The sequence below is a fragment of the Bombina bombina genome, chromosome 1 (genome assembly GCF_027579735.1).
Source record: "Bombina bombina isolate aBomBom1 chromosome 1, aBomBom1.pri, whole genome shotgun sequence".
NCBI lineage: Eukaryota > Metazoa > Chordata > Amphibia > Anura > Bombinatoridae > Bombina > Bombina bombina.
In genome coordinates this window covers 993,596,603-993,618,401 of record NC_069499.1, presented here as the reverse complement: position 1 = coordinate 993,618,401, position 21,799 = coordinate 993,596,603, and the positions used below count along the sequence as shown (strand labels likewise).

At 43.0% G+C, this 21,799-nt stretch overlaps 1 protein-coding gene across 1 annotated transcript in view; it reads right to left on the bottom strand.

Annotated features, from left to right (window-relative positions):
* Positions 1–1,050: 1,050 nt before the first annotated feature.
* ZBTB46 (zinc finger and BTB domain containing 46) overlaps positions 1,051–21,799 on the bottom strand; it is a 134,879-nt gene continuing 114,130 nt past the window's right edge. The window contains exon 6 of the mRNA XM_053711924.1: positions 1,051–3,091. Coding sequence (XP_053567899.1) covers positions 2,732–3,091 — 360 coding nt within the window. The 3' untranslated portion in view covers positions 1,051–2,731. The remainder of the gene's footprint in view (positions 3,092–21,799) is intronic.

Sequence of the window (21,799 nt, the reverse complement as noted above, 5' to 3'; positions counted from 1 at the left end):
CTGTGCTTAACAGAACTGGCCATTCTTTCTGCAGTCAGGCTCCACTTTCTGCGATACTATCGCAGATCGCACTATGTTCTGCCTTGGGGTGCATTAGACTGAGGTATATGGGAGGGGTTTTATAGAGCTCTTGGGGTTTGGAAAGCTTTGCCTCTTTCTAGTGGTAGAGAAGAGTAATTCCCATGAGTAATGGATCGTGGATTCTCACCATCATGAAAGAAAGAAATTTATCAGGTAAGTATAATTTTGTTTTTTCCCCCCATATTATACACCCTTTTTAACTGACAAACAAGCCTTTCTAATGATACCTATATGTTTATATAAAACAACAATAAATAGAAATATATACATATAGGGTATCAATAGAAAGGTTTGTTTGTCTGTTATAAAGGGTGTATAATAAGTATGGTTGCACTTAACGAGAGAACAGTTAAGGTGAAACTAATAATGAGCAAAAACATTAAAATAGCTTGTGTCACTTAAGTACGGAAACTGGGAACAACCTTGGTCCTTAAGGGGTTAAGGACAATAAACACTTTGCAATTATGGTCATTTCTTTTGCCTGGCTATAAAGTAATATATCAGTCAAACCTTAGCATTGTAAAACAAATGTATTTGCTGCAATTGTTTTTTCAATAGACAAACTCCAGCCACCACTTGCATTACTTGGAGGAGCCAATTAGGGCTCAAGTCTGCTACCATCAAGGCTGCTACCATGCTAGTATAACTGTATTGTTTTGCAGTTCTTATCTGTTAAAGCCAGTTAGAGAAATACGTGTAGCAATTTTCAGAAATAAATAGCATGAAAAAAGGAGAAATAAATAATACAAGTATACTGCAAAGTCATTTTACTATGCATAACTAAACATTTTATATACAAATCTCAATGTGTTTACTGCCCTTTAAAAATATGGTTAATTTGCTCCTGTTTTCCCTAAGTACAGAACAGGAGTGCAAATAGTTACATTACACTACAGCAGGAAAGCAAATCAACTATGTAACACTTTCCCAGGCTTTGCATGTCAATTACGGGAAAAAAGACAAAACTAGCAGCAGCTTTTTTGATTTATTGAAACTGATTTGCAATTCTTCCTAAACTAACTCAGTCATAAATTTGTTTACATCCAAGCAGAGAAATCCCACATAGTTCATAACAGTCTCTGCACTCTCCCACCCACCGACCCAATATTAAAATGTCCATCACAAACACAAATTTATAATTATTCATAAAGTCAATATAGTATATTCCCAACAAACAAAATTCAACATTGCACTGCCTCGCAAGTTTGTTGACATGTTTGAAAATGTGTTTGGAAAAAAAATAAATAATATATGTATTTATATATATATATTTATATATGAAAGCTTACACTCATTACGAAGATAGCAAATGAAAATATCAGGACCTAAAATCCAAAATACCCGATAGAAAGTAAGCTGCGTGAAGGATTTTGGTAACAACTAACAGAAATATGCAAAAAAAAATTAAAAAAAAAAAAAATCCAGTTTTTGCATGTTTACAAAATATATAAATTATATTCACAGGGGTTACGTTAATCTGAATGTGAAGGGGGAAGAGATCAGACTTTCACCCTTTATGTCGAAAACCAGTGCAGAACTCTCTCAGAAAGTCACGGCACATCCCTACCAGAGGGATAATGGCCATAATTTAAATTTTAAAAAAAATTCGACCCAACTCATCTACGATTGCTCTTTTACCTCAGCGGATCCCCTGCAAAAGGTGTTGCGGCTGCACTTCATGGGTGAGCCATTAATATAATAAATACCTAATAATCAGGTAAGGCCCAAGGCCAATTATTTCCTTTCTGTATTAGTCTTTTAGACAGCACCATATACACAGCTGGCTTTATATAAATATGAATTATCTTCGAGATACCAGCTGGCTATGTATTCAGCAAAAGTCCTGGACGATTCAGTGCTCACAACTGTATCCTCCCTAGTCTTCCTGGTTCTATGTCAAGCACACAGTGTATGACAAAATAGTCAAGTCCATCTTTCCTTTTTTTATGATAACTGTTAAAAGTAAAGATGGGCAAATGACAGTTGAGCTCAACTGCTCAAAGTCCTGTGTATCATGCACCGATAACTACATGGAATGTTTTTGGTTAGGGTGTTTAGTAAATGAAGGATTTAGTGTGGTTTTGCATGGAGGGAGGGAACAAAGCTCAAGGTAACTACAGAATACATAAAGGTAGGAAGCAGGCACTGTATCTCACACAGATTGTGTTCAGCAAGTAGAAAATATTACAAAGGTCTGTTTTCAAAAGATTTTGCTTAGAAAAACAGCAGCTGGAAAGGGGTGTGGATGGCAAGGGGGTACAAATATCAAAATAAAAAACAAATTGTAAAAATAGCCTCTACCCCTGACATATCACAAAGAATTGGAGAGTTCTAAGGGCTATTTGGACATCTGCCATGTTGTCCAGAAGAGTTTTTGAAACACAAGGGTTTATGCATTGAGGTGTAAGGTGTGTAAGTGTTAAATCTGTTTCCTAAGCGCTACTCAACTCCCTTCTGTGCCAAAGATGAGCAGTGCCGGACTGCTCATATACATATCCCCTTAACACCTCAACAGTGAGTAAGGGAAGCATTACAGGTGGAAGGGCCCCCTACTTCAGGGTAATAAACAAATTAGCCCAGTCATCACCCACTGATGGTAACTGTTGGTTTCCATGAGGCTCCATGGTTGATTTATCTTTAGGGTTACAACTTAGGCTATCCAAGTAAATTCTTTCACACCAGGAGTGCAGTCCTCAATCTCATCATCTTCCAGTATGACATCATCCTGTGAGGTGTCTGCTTCATCCTTCCACTTAATGTCATCATCTTCCTCCCCTACCATCTCGTCATCCACTTTCAGCTCATCAACATCCTCCAGGTAATGACTTTCGCCTGGGTACATGGCATCAGGAGAATGTCCCCCCACTCCACCACCATGTGCCATTCCCATTCCTGCACAGTCCATGCACACTCCATGTCTTCGGGATCCATGCTTTATGCCTACACTGGCAGCAGACATGAACACACGGTTACACACCTTGCACACATACTTCTTATCTTTGCTGTGCACCTGAGGAGTAAGAAAATAGAAAATGTTATTTGATATGTAGCATATTTACATACTAGAGGACAATAATAAAAAATGTGATTCTAACGTACCACAATACAGTTATTTATATTATGACAGTAGAAGTAGTAGTTTTGCAATGTGCTAGTGAGTGTGACTGAAAGGAGGTTCAATAACAACTGATGGAGTTTGCAGCACTTAAAGGGATACTGAACCCAATTTTTTTCTTTCATGATTTAGATAGAGCATGCAATTTTAAAGGGACAGTCAACCCAAAAAAAAATGTTCTTACTCCTACAGATAAAATTTACTAGGATAAAATAGTTCAAACTGTAGCTCAATTTTGCTAAATATATAGTTTAACTAAAATTACTTACTACATATCCTTCGGCCGTTTTGAAATGGCCACCAGCCCCCTCCTCTATTTTGTCATACCCATCTTCCTTCCTCTTCTGCCAGTAACTTTGCGATCCTCCGCATTCCTGTTTTTGGCGCATGCGCAATGCGCCTATTTTAGTGAGGGGCCTTTTGAAGCAGGAACTAAAAATAACACTCAGTATCCTTGCGGTTCCTATATGCGGCGGACCAGTTGGCTTCTCTTTATCAACCGCCACATATAGGAAACGCTAGTTTACTGAGCGGTACTGATGTTTCTGGATTCTGCAATATTTTCTAACTTTATACAAGCTGAAGATTCAATGAAATAGTGCTCCCTTGTGCTCATTTATATATACCTACTATTGCTAGGCTTGACCATGTATAAGCAACGGAATGGTGAGAAGGTTGACTCTGCGATCACTTATCCTGAGCAAACTGTGACTCATTGCCTGAATTAATGTATATGACCCTCTTTTTCTGGGTTGTGGTTATTGATAATTGACACAGTTCAATCTCCTGTGTCATATACATTAATTCAGGCAGTGATTAAATCTGTAAAAACAGAATTTATGTTTACCTGATAAATTACTTTCTCCAACGGTGTGTCCGGTCCACGGCGTCATCCTTACTTGTGGGATATTCTCTTCCCCAACAGGAAATGGCAAAGAGCCCAGCAAAGCTGGTCACATGATCCCTCCTAGGCTCCGCCTTCCCCAGTCATTCGACCGACGTAAAGGAGGAATATTTGCATAGGAGAAACCATATGATACCGTGGTGACTGTAGTTAAAGAAAATAAATCAGACCTGATTAAAAAACCAGGGCGGGCCGTGGACCGGACACACCGTTGGAGAAAGTAATTTATCAGGTAAACATAAATTCTGTTTTCTCCAACATAGGTGTGTCCGGTCCATGGCGTCATCCTTACTTGTGGGAACCAATACCAAAGCTTTAGGACACGGATGAAGGGAGGGAGCAAATCAGGTCACCTAGATGGAAGGCACCACGGCTTGCAAAACCTTTCTCCCAAAAATAGCCTCAGAAGAAGCAAAAGTATCAAACTTGTAAAATTTAGTAAAAGTGTGCAGTGAAGACCAAGTCGCTGCCTTACATATCTGATCAACAGAAGCCTCGTTCTTGAAGGCCCATGTGGAAGCCACAGCCCTAGTGGAATGAGCTGTGATTCTTTCAGGAGGCTGCCGTCCGGCAGTCTCATAAGCCAATCTGATGATGCTTTTAATCCAAAAAGAGAGAGAGGTAGAAGTTGCTTTTTGACCTCTCCTTTTACCAGAATAAACAACAAACAAGGAAGATGTTTGTCTAAAATCCTTTGTAGCATCTAAATAGAATTTTAGAGCACGAACAACATCCAAATTGTGCAACAAACGTTCCTTCTTTGAAACTGGATTCGGACACAAAGAAGGCACGACTATCTCCTGGTTAATGTTTTTGTTAGAAACAACTTTCGGAAGAAAACCAGGTTTAGTACGTAAAACCACCTTATCTGCATGGAACACCAGATAAGGAGGAGAACACTGCAGAGCAGATAATTCTGAAACTCTTCTAGCAGAAGAAATTGCAACCAAAAACAAAACTTTCCAAGATAATAACTTAATATCAACGGAATGTAAGGGTTCAAACGGAACCCCCTGAAGAACTGAAAGAACTAAATTGAAACTCCAAGGAGGAGTCAAAGGTTTGTAAACAGGCTTGATTCTAACCAGAGCCTGAACAAAGGCTTGAACATCTGGCACAGCTGCCAGCTTTATGTGAAGTAACACAGACAAGGCAGAAATCTGTCCCTTCAAGGAACTTGCAGATAATCCTTTCTCCAAACCTTCTTGAAGAATCTTAGGAATTTTTACCTTGTCCCAAGGGAATCCTTTAGATTCACACCAACAGATATATTTTTTCCATATTTTGTGGTAAATTTTTCTAGTTACAGGCTTTCTGGCCTGAACAAGAGTATCAATGACAGAATCTGAGAACCCTCGCTTTCATAAGATCAAGCGTTCAATCTCCAAGCAGTCAGTTGGAGTGAGACCAGATTCGGATGTTCGAACGGACCTTGAACAAGAAGGTCTCGTCTCAAAGGTAGCTTCCATGGTGGAGCCGATGACATATTCACCAGGTCTGCATACCAAGTCCTGCGTGGCCACGCAGGAGCTATCAAGATCACCGATGCCCTCTCCTGATTGATCCTGGCTACCAGCCTGGGGATGAGAGGAAACGGCGGGAATACATAAGCTAGTTTGAAGGTCCAAGGTGCTACTAGTGCATCTACTAGAGTCGCCTTGGGATCCCTGGATCTGGACCCGTAGCAAGGAACCTTGAAGTTCTGACGAGAGGCCATCAGATCCATGTCTGGAATGCCCCACAATTGAGTAATTTGGGCAAAGATTTCCGGATGGAGTTCCCACTCCCCCGGATGAAATGTCTGACGACTCAGAAAAACAGAATTTATGTTTACCTGATAAATTACTTTCTCCAACGGTGTGTCCGGTCCACGGCGTCATCCTTACTTGTGGGATATTCTCTTCCCCAACAGGAAATGGCAAAGAGCCCAGCAAAGCTGGTCACATGATCCCTCCTAGGCTCCGCCTACCCCAGTCATTCGACCGACGTTAAGGAGGAATATTTGCATAGGAGAAACCATATGTTACCGTGGTGACTGTAGTTAAAGAAAATAAATTATCAGACCTGATTAAAAAAACCAGGGCGGGCCGTGGACCGGACACACCGTTGGAGAAAGTAATTTATCAGGTAAACATAAATTCTGTTTTCTCCAACATAGGTGTGTCCGGTCCACGGCGTCATCCTTACTTGTGGGAACCAATACCAAAGCTTTAGGACACGGATGAAGGGAGGGAGCAAATCAGGTCACCTAAATGGAAGGCACCACGGCTTGCAAAACCTTTCTCCCAAAAATAGCCTCAGAAGAAGCAAAAGTATCAAATTTGTAAAATTTAGTAAAAGTGTGCAGTGAAGACCAAGTCGCTGCCTAACATATCTGATCAACAGAAGCCTCGTTCTTGAAGGCCCATGTGGAAGCCACAGCCCTAGTGGAGTGAGCTGTGATTCTTTCAGGAGGCTACCGTCCGGCAGTCTCATAAGCCAATCGGATAATGCTTTTAATCCAGAAGGAGAGAGAGGTAGAATTTGCTTTTTAACCTCTCCGTTTACCAGAATAAACAACAAACAAAGACGAAGTTTGTCTGAAATCCTTAGTAGCTGCTAAGTAAAATTTGAGAGCACGAACTACATCCAAGTTGTGCAACAAACGTTCCATCTTTGAAACTGGATTAGGACACAAAGAAGGCACAACTATCTCCTGGTTAATGTTTTTGTTAGAAACAACTTTTGGAAGAAAACCAGGTTTAGTACGCAAAACCACCTTATCTGCATGGAACCCCAGATAAGGAGAAGAACACTGCAGAGCAGATAATTCTGAAACTCTTCTAGCAGAAGAAATTGCAACCAAAAACAAAACTTTCCAAGATAATAACTTAATATCAACGGAATGTAAGGGTTCAAACGGAACCCCCTGAAGAACTGAAAGAACTAGGTTGAGACTCCAAGGAGGAGTCAAAGGTTTGTAAACAGGCTTGATTCTAACCAGAGCCTGAACAAAGGCTAGAACATCTGGCACAGCTGCCAGCTTTTTGAGAAGTAACACAGACAAGGCAGAAATCTGTCCCATCAAGGAACTTGCAGATAATCCTTTTTCCAATCCTTCTCGAAGGAAGGATAGACTCTTAGGAATCTTAACCTTGTCCCAAGGGAATCCTGTAGATTCACACCAACAGATATATTTTTCCCAAAATATGTGGTAAATTTTTCTGGTTACAGGCTTTCAGGCCTGAACAAGAGTATCAATACCAGAATCTGAGAACCCTCGCTTTGATAAGATCAAGCGTTCAATCTCCAAGCAGTCAGCTGGAGTGGGTCGAACGGACCTAGAACAAGAAGGTCTCGTCTCAAAGGTAGCTTCCATGGTGGAGCCGATGACATATTCACCAGATCTGCATACCAAGTCCTGCGTGGCCACGCAGGAGCTATCAAGATCACCGACGCCCTCTCCTTTGATCCTGGCTACCAGCCTGGGGATGAGAGGAAACGGCGGGAACACATAAGCTAGTTTGAAGGTCCAAGGTGCTACTAGTGCATCCACTAGAGCCGCCTTGGGATCCCTGGATCTGGACCCGTAGTAAGGAACTCTGAAGTTCTGACGAGAGGCCATCAGATCCACGTCTGGAATGCCCCACGGTTGAGTGACTTGGGCAAAGATTTCCGGATGGAGTTCCCACTCCCCCGGATGCAATGTCTGACGACTCAGAAAAACCGCTTCCCAACTTTCCACTCTTGGGATGTGGATAGCAGACAGGTGGCAGGAGTGAGACTCCGCCCATAGAATGATTTTGGTCACTTCTTCCATCGCTAGGGAACTCCTTGTTCCCCCCTGATGGTTGATGTACGCAACAGTTGTCATGTCGTCATGATCGAAACCGTATGAACTTGGCCCTCGCTAGCTGAGGCCAAGCTTTGAGAGCATTGAATATCGCTCTCAGTTCCAGAATATTTATCGGTAGAAGAGATTCTACCCGAGACCAAAGACCCTGAGCTTTCAGGGATCCCCAGACCGCGCCCCAGCCCATCAGACTGGCGTCGGTCGTGACAATGACCCACTCTGGTCTGCGGAAGGTCATCCCTTGTGACAGGTTGTCCAGGGACAGCCACCAACGGAGTGAGTCTCTGGTCTTCTGATTTACTTGTATCTTCGGAGACAAGTCTGAATAGTCCCCATTCCACTGACTGAGCATGAACAGTTGTAATGGTCTTAGATGAATGCGCACAAAAGGAACTATGTCCATTGCCGCTACCATCAAACCTATCACTTCCATGCACTGCGCTATGGAAGGAAGAGGAACGGAATGAAGTATCCGACAAGAGTCTAGAAGTTTTGTTTTTCTGGCTTCTGTCAGAAAAATCCTCATTTCTAAGGAGTCTATTATAGTTCCCAAGAAGGGAACCCTTGTTGACGGAGATAGAGAACTCTTTTCCACGTTCACTTACCATCCGTGAGATCTGAGAAAGGCCAGGACAATGTCCGTGTGAGCCTTTGCTTGAAGAAGGGACGACGCTCGAATCAGAATGTCGTCCAAGTAAGGTACTACAGCAAAGCCCCTTGGTCTTAGCACCGCCAGAAGGGACCCTAGTACCTATGAGAAAATCCTAGGAGCAGTGGCTAATCCGAAAGAAAACGCCACGAACTGGAAATGCTTGTCCAGGAATGCAAACCTTAGGAACCGATGATGTTCCTTGTGGATAGGAATATGTAGATACGCATCCTTTAAATCCACCGTGGTCATGAATTGACCGTCCTGGAAGGAAGGAATTGTTCGAATGGTTTCCATCTTGAACGATGGAACCTTGAGAAACTTGTTCAAGATCTTGAGATCTAAGATTGGTCTGAACGTTCCCTCTTTTTTGGGAACTATGAACAGATTGGAGTAGAACCCCATCCCTTGTTCTCCTAATGGAACAGGATGAATCACTCCCGTTTTTAGCAGGTCTTCTACACAATGTAAGAATGCCTGTCTTTTTATGTGGTCTGAAGACAACTGAGACCTGTGGAACCTCCCCCTTGGAGGAGGCCCCTTGAACTCCAGAGAATAATCTTGGGAGACTATTTCTAGCGCCCAAGGATCCAGAACATCTCTTGCCCAAGCCTGAGCGAAGAGAGAGAGTCTGCCCCCCACCAGATCCGGTCCCGGATCGGGGGCCCGCATTTCATGCTGTCTTGGTAGCAGTGGCAGGTTTCCTGGCCTGCTTTCCTTTGTTCCAGCCTTGCATAGGTCTCCAGGCTGGATTGGCTTGAGAAGTATTACCTTCCTGCTTAGAGGACGTAGCCCTTGGGGCTGGTCCGTTTCTGCGAAAGGGACGAAACTTAGGTTTATTTTTGGTCTTGAAAAGACCTATCCTGAGGAAGGGCGTGGCCCTTGCCCCCAGTGATATCAGAGATAATCTCTTTCAAGTCAGGGCCAAACAGTGTTTTCCCCTTGAAAGGAATGTCAAGCAATTTGTTCTTGGAAGACGCATCCGCTGACCAAGATTTTAACCAAAGCGCTCTGCGCCACAATAGCAAACCCAGAATTTTTCGCCGCTAACCTAGCCAATTGCAAGGTGGCGTCTAGGGTGAAAGAATTAGCCAATTTAAGAGCACGAATTCTGTCCATAATCTCCTCATAAGAAGAAGAATTACTAATAATCGCCTTTTCTAGCTCATCAAACCAGAAACACGCGGCTGTAGTGACAGGGACAATGCATGCAATTGGTTGTAGAAGGTAACCTTGCTGAACAAACATCTTTTTTAGCAAACCTTCTAATTTTTTATCCATAGGATCTTGAAAAGCACAACTATCTTCTATGGGTATAGTGGCGCGCTTGTGTAGAGTAGAAACCGCCCCCTCGACCTTGGGGACTGTCTGCCATAAGTCCTTTCTGGGGTCGACTATAGGAAAACAATTTTTTAAATATGGGGGGAGGTACTAAAGGTATACCGGGCCTGTCCCATTCTTTATTAACAATGTACGCCACCCGCTTGGATATAGGAAAAGCTTCGGGGGCCCCGGGGCCTCTAAGAACTTTTCCATTTTACATAGTGGTTCTGGAATGACCAGATAATCACAATCATCCAAATTGGATAACACCTCCTTTAAGCAGAGCGCGGAGATGTTCCAACTTAAATTTAAAAGTAATCACATCAGGTTCAGCTTGTTGAGAAATTTTTCCTGAATCTGAAATTTCTCCCTCAGACAAAACCTCCCTGGCCCCCTCAGACTGGTGTAGGGGCCCTTCAGAAACCATATCATCAGCGTTCTCATGCTCTACAGAATTTTCTAAAACAGAGCAGTCGCGCTTTCGCTGATAAGTGGGCATATTGGCTAAAATGTTTTTGATAGAATTATCCATTACAGCCGTTAAATGTTGCATAGTAAGGAGTATTGGCGCACTAGATGTACTAGGGGCCTCCTGTATGGGCAAGACTGGTGTAGACGAAGGAGGGGATGATGCAGTACCATGCTTACTCCCCTCACTTGAGGAATCATCTTGGGCATCATTTTTACTAAATTTTTTATGACATAAAATACATATAGTTAAACGAGAAGGAACCTTGGTTTCCCCACAGTCAGAACACAATCTATCTGGTAGTTCAGACATGTTAAACAGGCATAAACTTGATAACAAAGCACAAAAAACGTTTTAAAATAAAACCGTTACTGTCACTTTAAATTTTAAACTAAACACACTTTATTACTGCAATTGCGAAAAAGTATGAAGGAATTGTTCAAAATTCACCAAAATTTCACCACAGTATCTTAAAGCCTTAAAAGTATTGCACACCAAATTTTGAAGCTTTAACCCTTAAAATAACGGAACCGGAGCCGTTTTTATATTTAACCCCTTTACAGACCCTGGAATCTGCTTTGCTGAGACCCAACCAAGCCCAAAGGGGAATACGATACCAAATGATGCCTTCAGAAAGACTTTTCTATGTATCAGAGCTCCACACACATGCAGCTGCATGCCATGCTGTTCTCAAAAACAAGTGCGCCATACCGGCGCGAAAATGAGGCTCTGACAATGATTAGGGAAAGTCCCTAAAGAATAAGGTGTCTAAAACAGTGCCTGCCGATATAATCTTATCAAAATACCCAGATTAAATGATTCCTCAAGGCTAAATATGTGTTAATAATGAATCGATTTAGCCCAGAAAAAGTCTACAGTCTTAATAAGCCCTTGTGAAGCCCTTATTTACTATCTTAATAAACATGGCTTACCGGATCCCATAGGGAAAATGACAGCTTCCAGCATTACATCGTCTTGTTAGAATGTGTCATACCTCAAGCAGTAAGAGACTGCACACTGTTCCCCCAACTGAAGTTAATTGCTCTCAACAGTCCTGTGTGGAACAGCCATGGATTTTAGTTACGGTGCTAAAATCATTTTCCTCATACAAACAGAAATCTTCATCTCTTTTCTGTTTCTGAGTAAATAGTACATACCAGCACTATTTTAAAATAACAAACTCTTGATTGAATAATAAAAACTACAGTTAAACACTAAAAAACTCTAAGCCATCTCCGTGGAGATGTTGCCTGTACAACGGCAAAGAGAATGACTGGGGTAGGCGGAGCCTAGGAGGGATCATGTGACCAGCTTTGCTGGGCTCTTTGCCATTTCCTGTTGGGGAAGAGAATATCCCACAAGTAAGGATGACGCCGTGGACCGGACACACCTATGTTGGAGAAATCCGCTTCCCAATTTTCCACTCCTGGGATGTGGATTGCAGACAAGTGGCAGGAGTGAGTCTCCGCCCATTTAATGATTTTGGTCACTTCTTCCATCGCCAGGGAACTCCTTGTTCCCCCCTGATGGTTGATGTACGCAACAGTCGTCATGTTGTCTGATTGAAACCGTATGAACTTGGCCTTTGCTAGCTGAGGCCAAGCCTTGAGAGCATTGAATATCGCTCTCAGTTCCAGAATATTTATCGGGAGAAGAGATTCTTCCCGAGACCAAAGACCCTGAGCTTTCAGGGGTCCCCAGACCGCGCCCCAGCCCACCAGACTGGCGTCGGTCGTGACAATGACCCACTCTGGTCTGCGGAAGCTCATCCCCTGTGACAGGTTGTCCAGGGACAGCCACCAACGGAGTGAATCTCTGGTCCTCTGATCTACTTGTATCGTCGGAGACAAGTCTGTATAGTCCCCATTCCACTGACTGAGCATGCACAGTTGTAATGGTCTTAGATGAATTTGCGCAAAAGGAACTATGTCCATTGCCGCTACCATCAAACCTATTACTTCCATGCACTGCACTATGGAAGGAAGAGGAACAGAATGAAGTATTTGACAAGAGTTTAGAAGTTTTGATTTTCTGGCCTCTGTCAGAAAAATCCTCATTTCTAAGGAGTCTATTATTGTTCCCAAGAAGGGAACCCTTGTTGACGGAGATAGAGAACTTTTTTCTACGTTCACTTTCCACCCGTGAGATCTGAGAAAGGCCAGGACAATGTCCGTGTGAGCCTTTGCTCGAGGAAGGGACGACGCTTGAATCAGAATGTCGTCCAAGTAAGGTACTACTGCAATGCCCCTTGGTCTTAGCACCGCTAGAAGGGACCCTAGTACCTTTGTGAAAATCCTTGGAGCAGTGGCTAATCCGAACGGAAGTGCCACAAACTGGTAATGCTTGTCCAGGAATGCGAACCTTAGGAACCGATGATGTTCCTTGTGGATAGGAATATGTAGATACGCATCCTTTAAATCCACCGTGGTCATGAATTGACCTTCCTGGATGGAAGGAAGAATTGTTCGAATGGTTTCCATTTTGAACGATGGAACCTTGAGAAACTTGTTTAGGATCTTGAGATCTAAGATTGGTCTGAATGTTCCCTCTTTTTTGGGAACTACGAACAGATTGGAGTAGAACCCCATCCCTTGTTCTCCTAAAGGAACAGGATGAATCACTCCCATTTTTAACAGGTCTTCTACACAATGTAAGAATGCCTGTCTTTTTATGTGGTCTGAAGACAATTGAGACCTGTGGAACCTCCCCCTTGGGGGAAGCCCCTTGAATTCCAGAAGATAACCTTGGGAGACTATTTCTAGTGCCCAAGGATCCAGAACATCTCTTGCCCAAGCCTGAGCGAAGAGAGAGAGTCTGCCCCCCACCAGATCCGGTCCCGGATCGGGGGCCAACATCTCATGCTGTCTTGGTAGCAGTGGCAGGTTTCTTGGCCTGCTTTCCTTTGTTCCAGCCTTGCATTGGTCTCCAGGCTGGCTTGGCTTGAGAAGTATTACCCTCTTGCTTAGAGGACGTAGCACTTGGGGCTGGTCCGTTTCTGCGAAAGGGACGAAAATTAGGTTTATTTTTGGCCTTGAAAGACCTATCCTGAGGAAGGGCATGGCCCTTGCCCCCAGTGATATCAGAGATAATCTCTTTCAAGTCAGGGCCAAACAGCGTTTTCCCCTTGAAAGGAATGTTAAGCAATTTGTTCTTGGAAGACGCATCCGCTGACCAAGATTTTAACCAAAGCGCTCTGCGCGCCACAATAGCAAAACCAGAATTTTTCGCCGCTAACCTAGCCAATTGCAAAGTGGCGTCTAGGGTGAAAGAATTAGCCAATTTGAGAGCATGAATTCTGTCCATAATCTCCTCATAAGAAGAAGAATTATTATTGAGCGCCTTTTCTAGCTCATCGAACCAGAAACACGCTGCTGTAGTGACAGGAACAATGCATGAAATTGGTTGTAGAAGGTAACCTTGCTGAACAAACATCTTTTTAAGCAAACCTTCTAATTTTTTATCCATAGGATCTTTGAAAGCACAACTATCTTCTATGGGTATAGTGGTGCGTTTGTTTAGAGTAGAAACCGCCCCCTCGACCTTGGGGACTGTCTGCCATAAGTCCTTTCTGGGGTCGACCATAGGAAACAATTTTTTAAATATGGGGGGAGGGACGAAAGGTATACCGGGCCTTTCCCATTCTTTATTTACAATGTCCGCCACCCGCTTGGGTATAGGAAAAGCTTCGGGGGGCCCCGGGACCTCTAGGAACTTGTCCATTTTACATAGTTTCTCTGGAATGACCAAATTCTCACAATCATCCAGAGTGGATAACACCTCCTTAAGCAGAGCGCGGAGATGTTCCAATTTAAATTTAAATGTAATCACATCAGGTTCAGCTTGTTGAGAAATTTTCCCTGAATCTGAAATTTCTCCCTCAGACAAAACCTCCCTGGCCCCCTCAGACTGGTGTAGGGGCCCTTCAGAATCAATATCATCAGCGTCCTCATGCTCTTCAGTATTTTCTAAAACAGAGCAGTCGCGCTTTCGCTGATAAGTGGGCATTTTGGCTAAAATGTTTTTGATAGAATTATCCATTACAGCCGTTAATTGTTGCATAGTAAGGAGTATTGGCGCGCTAGATGTACTAGGGGCCTCCTGTGTGGGCAAGACTGGTGTAGACGAAGGAGGGGATGATGCAGTACCATGCTTACTCCCCTCACTTGAGGAATCATCTTGGGCATCATTTTCTCTAAATTTTGTGTCACATAAATCACATCTATTTAAATGAGAAGGAACCTTGGCTTCCCCACATTCAGAACACAGTCTATCTGGTAGTTCAGACATGTTAAACAGGCAAAAACTTGATAACAAAGTACAAAAAACGTTTTAAAATAAACCGTTACTGTCACTTTAAATTTTAAACTGAACACACTTTATTACTGCAATTGCGAAAAAGTATGAAGGAATTGTTCAAAATTCACCAAAATTTCACCACAGTGTCTTAAAGCCTTAAAAGTATTGCACACCAAATTTGGAAGCTTTAACCCTTAAAATAACGGAACCGGAGCCGTTTTTATATTTAACCCCTTTACAGTCCCTGGTATCTGCTTTGCTGAGACCCAACCAAGCCCAAAGGGGAATACGATACCAAATGACGCCTTCAGAAAGTCTTTTCTATGTATCAGAGCTCCTCACACATGCATCTGCATGTCATGCTTCTCAAAAACAAGTGCGCAATAGAGGCGCGAAAATGAGACTCTGCCTATGATTAGGGAAAGCCCCTAGAGAATAAGGTGTCCAATACAGTGCCTGCCGGTTATTTTACATAATTCCCAAGATTAAAATAATTCCTCAAGGCTATGGAGTATAAAATATGTTTATATATAAATCGATTTAGCCCAGAAAATGTCTACAGTCTTAAAAAGCCCTTGTGAAGCCCTTTTTTTCTTTCTGTAATAAAAATGGCTTACCGGATCCCATAGGGAAAATGACAGCTTCCAGCATTACATCGTCTTGTTAGAATGTGTCATACCTCAAGCAGCAAAAGTCTGCTCACTGTTCCCCCAACTGAAGTTAATTCCTCTCAACAGTCCTGTGTGGAAACAGCCATCGATTTTAGTAACTGTTGCTAAAATCATTTTCCTCTTACAAACAGAAATCTTCATCTCTTTTCTGTTTCAGAGTAAATAGTACATACCAGCACTATTTTAAAATAACAAACTCTTGATTGAATAATAAAAACTACAGTTAAACACTAAAAAACTCTTAAGCCATCTCCGTGGAGATGTTGCCTGTACAACGGCAAAGAGAATGACTGGGGAAGGCGGAGCCTAGGAGGGATCATGTGACCAGCTTTGCTGGGCTCTTTGCCATTTCCTGTTGGGGAAGAGAATATCCCACAAGTAAGGATGACGCCGTGGACCGGACACACCTATGTTGGAGAAATGTAAAATCTGTAAATGTGTGAGATGCAGAAAGCTAAGCCGCTCCCTCTGCGCAACAGTAGCAAGAAGTGAACATGACTAACTCTGCAGTAGCTCACAGGAAATACTTAAAGGGACAGTCAAGTATAAATTAAACTTTCATTATTCAGATAGGACTTTTAATTTTAATTGACTTTCCAATTTACTTTTATCATCAAATTTGCTTTTTTTCTCTTGGTATTCTTAGTTTAAACTAAACATAGGTAGGCTCATATGCTAATTTCTAAGCCTTTGAGGGCTGCCTCTTATCACATGCTTTTTAAATCTCTTTTCAACACAAAGAGACAGAAAGTACACGTGGGCCATATAGATAACACTGTGCTCAGGCACAGAAAGTTATTTAAGATCTAGCACAATACAATGCTAAATTTAAGACAATAGATAATAAACAGTCACAGTCATGTGATCAGGGGGCTGGAAGAAGGTTCCTAGATACAAGGTAATCACAGAGGTAAAAAACATAATTTATGCTTACCTGATAAATTTATTTCTCTTGTAGTGTGTTCAGTCCACGGGTCATCCATTACTTATGGGATATATTCTCCTTCCCAACAGGAAGTTGCAAGAGGATCACCCAAGCAGAGCTGCTATATAGCTCCTCCCCTCACATGTCATATCCAGTCATTCGACCGAAACAAGACGAGAAAGGAGAAACTATAGGGTGCAGTGGTGACTGGAGTTATAATTTAAAATTTAGAACCTGCCTCAAAAAAGACAGGGCGGGCCGTGGACTGAACACACTACAAGAGAAATAAATTTATCAGGTAAGCATAAATTATGTTTTCTCTTGTTAAGTGTGTTCAGTCCACGGGTCATCCATTACTTATGGGATACCAATACCAAAGCTAAAGTACACGGATGATGGGAGGGACAAGGCAGGAACTCTAAAGGAACCACTGCCTGTAGAAACTTTCTCCCAAAAACAGCCTCCGAAGAAGCAAAAGTATCAAATTTGTAAAATTTGGAAAAAGTATGAAGTGAAGACCAAGTTGCAGCCTTGCAAATCTGTTCAACAGAGGCCTCATTCTTAAAGGCCCAAGTGGAAGCCACAGCTCTAGTGGAATGAGCTGTAATTCGTTCAGGAGGCTGCTGACCAGCAGTCTCATAGGCTAAACGTATTATGCTACAAAGCCAAAAAGAGAGAGAGGTAGCCGAAGCCTTTTGACCTCTCCTCTGTCCAGAGTAAACGACAAACAAAGAAGAAGTTTGCCGAAAATCTTTAGTTGCCTGGAAGTAAAACTTCAGGGCACGGACTACGTCTAGATTATGCAAAAGACGTTCCTTCTTTGAAGAAGGATTAGGACATAATGATGGAACAACAATCTCTTGATTGATATTCCTGTTAGAAACAACCTTAGGTAAAAACCCAGGTTTAGTATGCAGGACTACCTTGTCTGAATGAAAGATCAGATAAGGGGAATCACAATGTAAGGCAGATAACTCAGACTCTTCGAGCCGAGGAAATAGCCATCAAGAACAGAACTTTCCAAGATAAAAGTTTAATATCAATGGAATGAAGGGGTTCAAACGGAACACCCTGCAGAACTTTAAGAACCAAGTTTAAGCTCCAAGGAGGAGCAACAGTTTTAAATACAGGTTTAATTCTAGCCAAAGCCTGACAAAAAGCCTGGACGTCTGGATTGTCTGCCAGACGCTTGTGTAAAAGAATAGACAGAGCAGAAATCTGTCCCTTTAGTGAACTAGCGGATAAGCCCTTTTCTAAACCCTCTTGTAGAAAGGACAATATCCTAGGAATCCTAACCTTACTCCACGAGTAACTCTTGGATTCACACCAATATAAATATTTACGCCATATCTTATGGTAAATTTTTCTGTTAACAGGTTTCCGAGCCTGTATTAATGTATCAATAACCGAATCCGAAAACCCCCGCTTTGATAGAATCAAGCGTTCAATTTCCAAGCAGTCAGCCTCAGAGAAATTAGGTTTGGATGGTTGAAAGGACCCTGAATTAAAAGGTCCTGCCTCAGGGGTAGAGACCATGGTGGACAGGACGTCATGTCCACTAGGTCTGCATACCAGGTCCTGCATGGCCACGCAGGCGCTATCAGAATCACCGATGCTCTCTCCTGTTTGATCCTGGCAATCAGTCGAGGTAGCAACGGAAAAGGTGGAAACACATAAGCTATGTTGAAAACCCAAGGGGCTGCTAGTGCATCTACCAGCACCGCTCCCGGGTCCCTGGACCTGGATCCGTAACAAGGAAGCTTGGCGTTCTGGCAAGATGCCATGAGATCCAGATCCGGTTTGCCCCAACGATGAATCAGTTGAGCAAATACCTCCGGGTGAAGTTCCCACTCCCCCGGATGAAAAGTCTGGCGACTTAGAAAATCCGCCTCCCAGTTCTCCACGCCTGGGATGTAGATCGCTGACAGGTGGCAAGAGTGAAACTCTGCCCAGCGAATTATCTTCGAGACTTCCAACATCGCTAGGGAACTCCTGGTTCCCCCTTGATGATTGATGTAAGCCACAGTCGTGATGTTGTCCGACTGAAATCTGATGAATCTCAGTGTTGCTAACTGAGGCCAAGCTAGAAGAGCATTGAATATTGCTCTTAATTCTAGAATGTTTATTGGGAGGAGTTTCTCCTCCTGAGTCCACGATCCCTGAGCCTTCAGGGAATTCCAGACTGCTCCCCAGCCTAGTAGGCTGGCATCTGTTGTTACAATCGTCCAATCTGGTCTGCGAAAGGTCATTCCTTTGGACAGATGAACCCGAGACAACCACCAGAGAAGAGAATCTCTGGTCTCCTGGTCCAGATTTAGCAAAGGGGACAGATCTGAGTAATCCCCGTTCCATTGACTTAGCATGCATAGTTGCAGCGGTCTGAGATGCAGGCGCGCAAATGGCACTATGTCCATTGCCGCGACCATTAAGCCGATTACTTCCATGCACTGAGCTACTGATGGGCTTGGAATGGAGTGAAGGACACGGCAAGCATTGAGAATCTTTGATAACCTGGACTCCGTCAGGTAAATCTTCATCTCTACAGAATCTATAAGAGTCCCTAGAAAAGGAACCCTTGTGAGTGGTAACAGAGAACTCTTTTCCAAGTTCACTTTCCACCCATGCGACCTCAGAAATGCTAGAACTATCTCTGTATGAGACTTTGCATTTTGAAAACTTGACGCTTGTATCAGAATGTCGTCTAGGTACGGAGCCACCGCTATGCCTCGTGGTCTTAGTACCGCCAGAAGTGAGCCCAGAACCTTCGTAAAAATTCTCGGGGCCAAAGCTAACCCGAAGGGAAGAGCTACAAACTGGTAATGCCTGTCTAGAAAAGCAAACCTTAGGTACCGATAATGATCTTTGTGAATCGGTATGTGAAGGTAGGCATCCTTTAAGTCCACTGTGGTCATATATTGACCCTCTTGGATCATGGGTAGGATGGTCCGAATGGTTTCCATCTTGAACGATGGAACCCTTAGGAATTTGTTTAAGATTTTTAAGTCTAAGATTGGTCTGAATGTTCCCTCTTTTTTGGGAACCACAAACAGATTTGAGTAAAACCCTTGCCCTTGTTCCGTTCGCGGAACTGGGTGGATCACTCCCATCACTAAGAGGTCTTGTACACATTGTAGAAATGCCTCTTTCTTTACTAGGTTTGTTGATAACCTTGACAGATGAAACCTCCCTTGTGGAGGAGAAGTTTTGAAATCCAGAAGGTATCCCTGAGATACAATCTCCAACTTCCAGGGATCCTGTACATCTCTTGCCCAAGCCTGGACGAAGAGAGAAAAAGTCTGCCCCCCACTAGATCCGTCTCCGGAGAGGGGGCCCTGTCTTCATGCTGTCTTAGGGGCGGAAGTAGGCTTTCTGGCCTGCTTGCCCTTGTTCCATGACCGGTTGCCTTTCCAACCCTGTCTGTAACGAGCAGTAGTTCCTTCCTGTTTTGGAGCGGAGGAAGTTGATGCTGCTCCTGCCTTGAGATTACGAAAGGCACGAAAATTAGACTGTTTGGCCTTTGATTTGGCCCTGTCCTGAGGAAGGGTGTGGCCCTTACCTCCCGTAATGTCAGCAATAATTTCCTTCAAGCCGGGCCCGAACAAGGTCTGCCCTTTGAAGGGAATGTTAAGTAGTTTAGACTTAGAAGTTACATCTGCTGACCAGGATTTAAGCCATAACGCCCTACGCGCCTGTATGGCGAATCCGGAATTTTTAGCCGTAAGTTTGGTTAAATGCACTACGGCATCCGAAACAAACGCATTAGCCAGTTTAAGCGTTCTAACTTTGCTCAAAGTCTCATCCAATGGTGCTGTGCGAATCGCCTCTTCCAGAGACTCAAACCAGAATGCCGCTGCAGCCGTGACAGGCGCAATGCATGCAAGAGGCTGCAATATAAAACCTTGTTGAACAAACATTTTCTTAAGGTAACCCTCTAATTTTTTATCCATTGGATCTGAGAAAGCACAGCTATCCTCCACCGGGATAGTGGTACGCTTGGCTAAAGTAGAAACTGCTCCCTCCACCTTAGGGACCGTCTGCCATAAGTCTCGTGTGGTGGCGTCTATAGGGAACATTTTTCTAAATATCGGAGGAGGGGAAAAAGGCACACCGGGTCTATCCCACTCCTTACTAATAATTTCTGTAAGCCTTTTTGGTATAGGAAAAACGTCAGTACACACCGGTACCGCATAGTATCTATCCAACCTACATAATTTCTCTGGGATTGCCACCGTGTCGCAATCATTCAGAGCCGCTAACACCTCCCCTAGTAACACGCGGAGGTTCTCAAGCTTAAATTTAAAATTTGAAATTTCTGAATCCGGTCTCCCCGGATCAGAACCGTCACCGACAGAATGAAGCTCACCGTCCTCATGTTCTGCAAATTGTGACGCAGTATCAGACATGGCTCTCGTGTCATCAGCGCGCTCTGTCCTTAACCCAGAGCTATCGCGCTTGCCTCTTAATTCGGGCATATTGTATAATACTTCTTTCATAACATTAGCCATATCATGTAAAGTGATTTGTAAGGGCCTTGATGTACTTGGCGCCTCAATCTTACGCATCTCCCGAGCGGGAGACGAAGGTACTGACACGTGAGGAGAGTTAGACGGCATAACTTCCCCCTCGTCGTCTGGTGATAATTTCTTTATCGGTACAGATTGACTTTTATTCAAAGTAATATCAATACAATTGGTACACATATTTCTATTGGGCTCCACATCGGCTTTCGAACACAATGAACAAGCAGATTCCTCTGTATCAGACATGTCTGAACAGACTTAGCAATGAAGCCAGCAAGCTTGGAAATCACTCTCAATAAGTTTACAAGCAATTATAAAAAACGCTGCAGCGCTTTTAAAAACACAGTTGAATTACAAAGAAAACTAATTCAGTTATAGACAAACAATTCTTAACGAGAAGTGTATTAATTAGCAGAGGATTGCACCCATTAGCAAAAGGATGATTAACCCCTCAATACCCAAAAACGGATATCAAATTAAGATTTAAGGCTTTAATCACAGTCAAACACACTGTCACAGATCTGCTGTGACTGATTACCTCCCTCAAAAACGAATTTTGCAGACCCCTGAGCTCTCTAGAGACGTCCTGGATCAAGGAGGAAGAAACAGAAAGACTGTGCTAGAATTTTAACTGCGCAACAAGGCGCTAAAACAAGGTCCCTCCCACTCATATTACAACAGTGGGAGACCTGATATAACGGTTTCTATGCAGAAAAATACGTTAGCCATGTGGAAAAAAATCATGCCCAAAAGATTTATCACCAAAGTACCTCACAAAACGAATAACATGCCAGTAAACGTTTTAAAAACAACATTTTCAATGTCATGTAAAGTTATCACTAAGCCTGCTACCAGTCGCTTCCACTGCAGATAAGGCTTAAACATTATTTCAGTATTAACAGTATTTTCTCAGTCAAATTCTAGTCCCTAGAAAATAACTCAACTGCGCATACATTTATCAGCCTGATACCAGTCGCTACTACTGCATTTAAGGCTGTACTTACATCATATGGG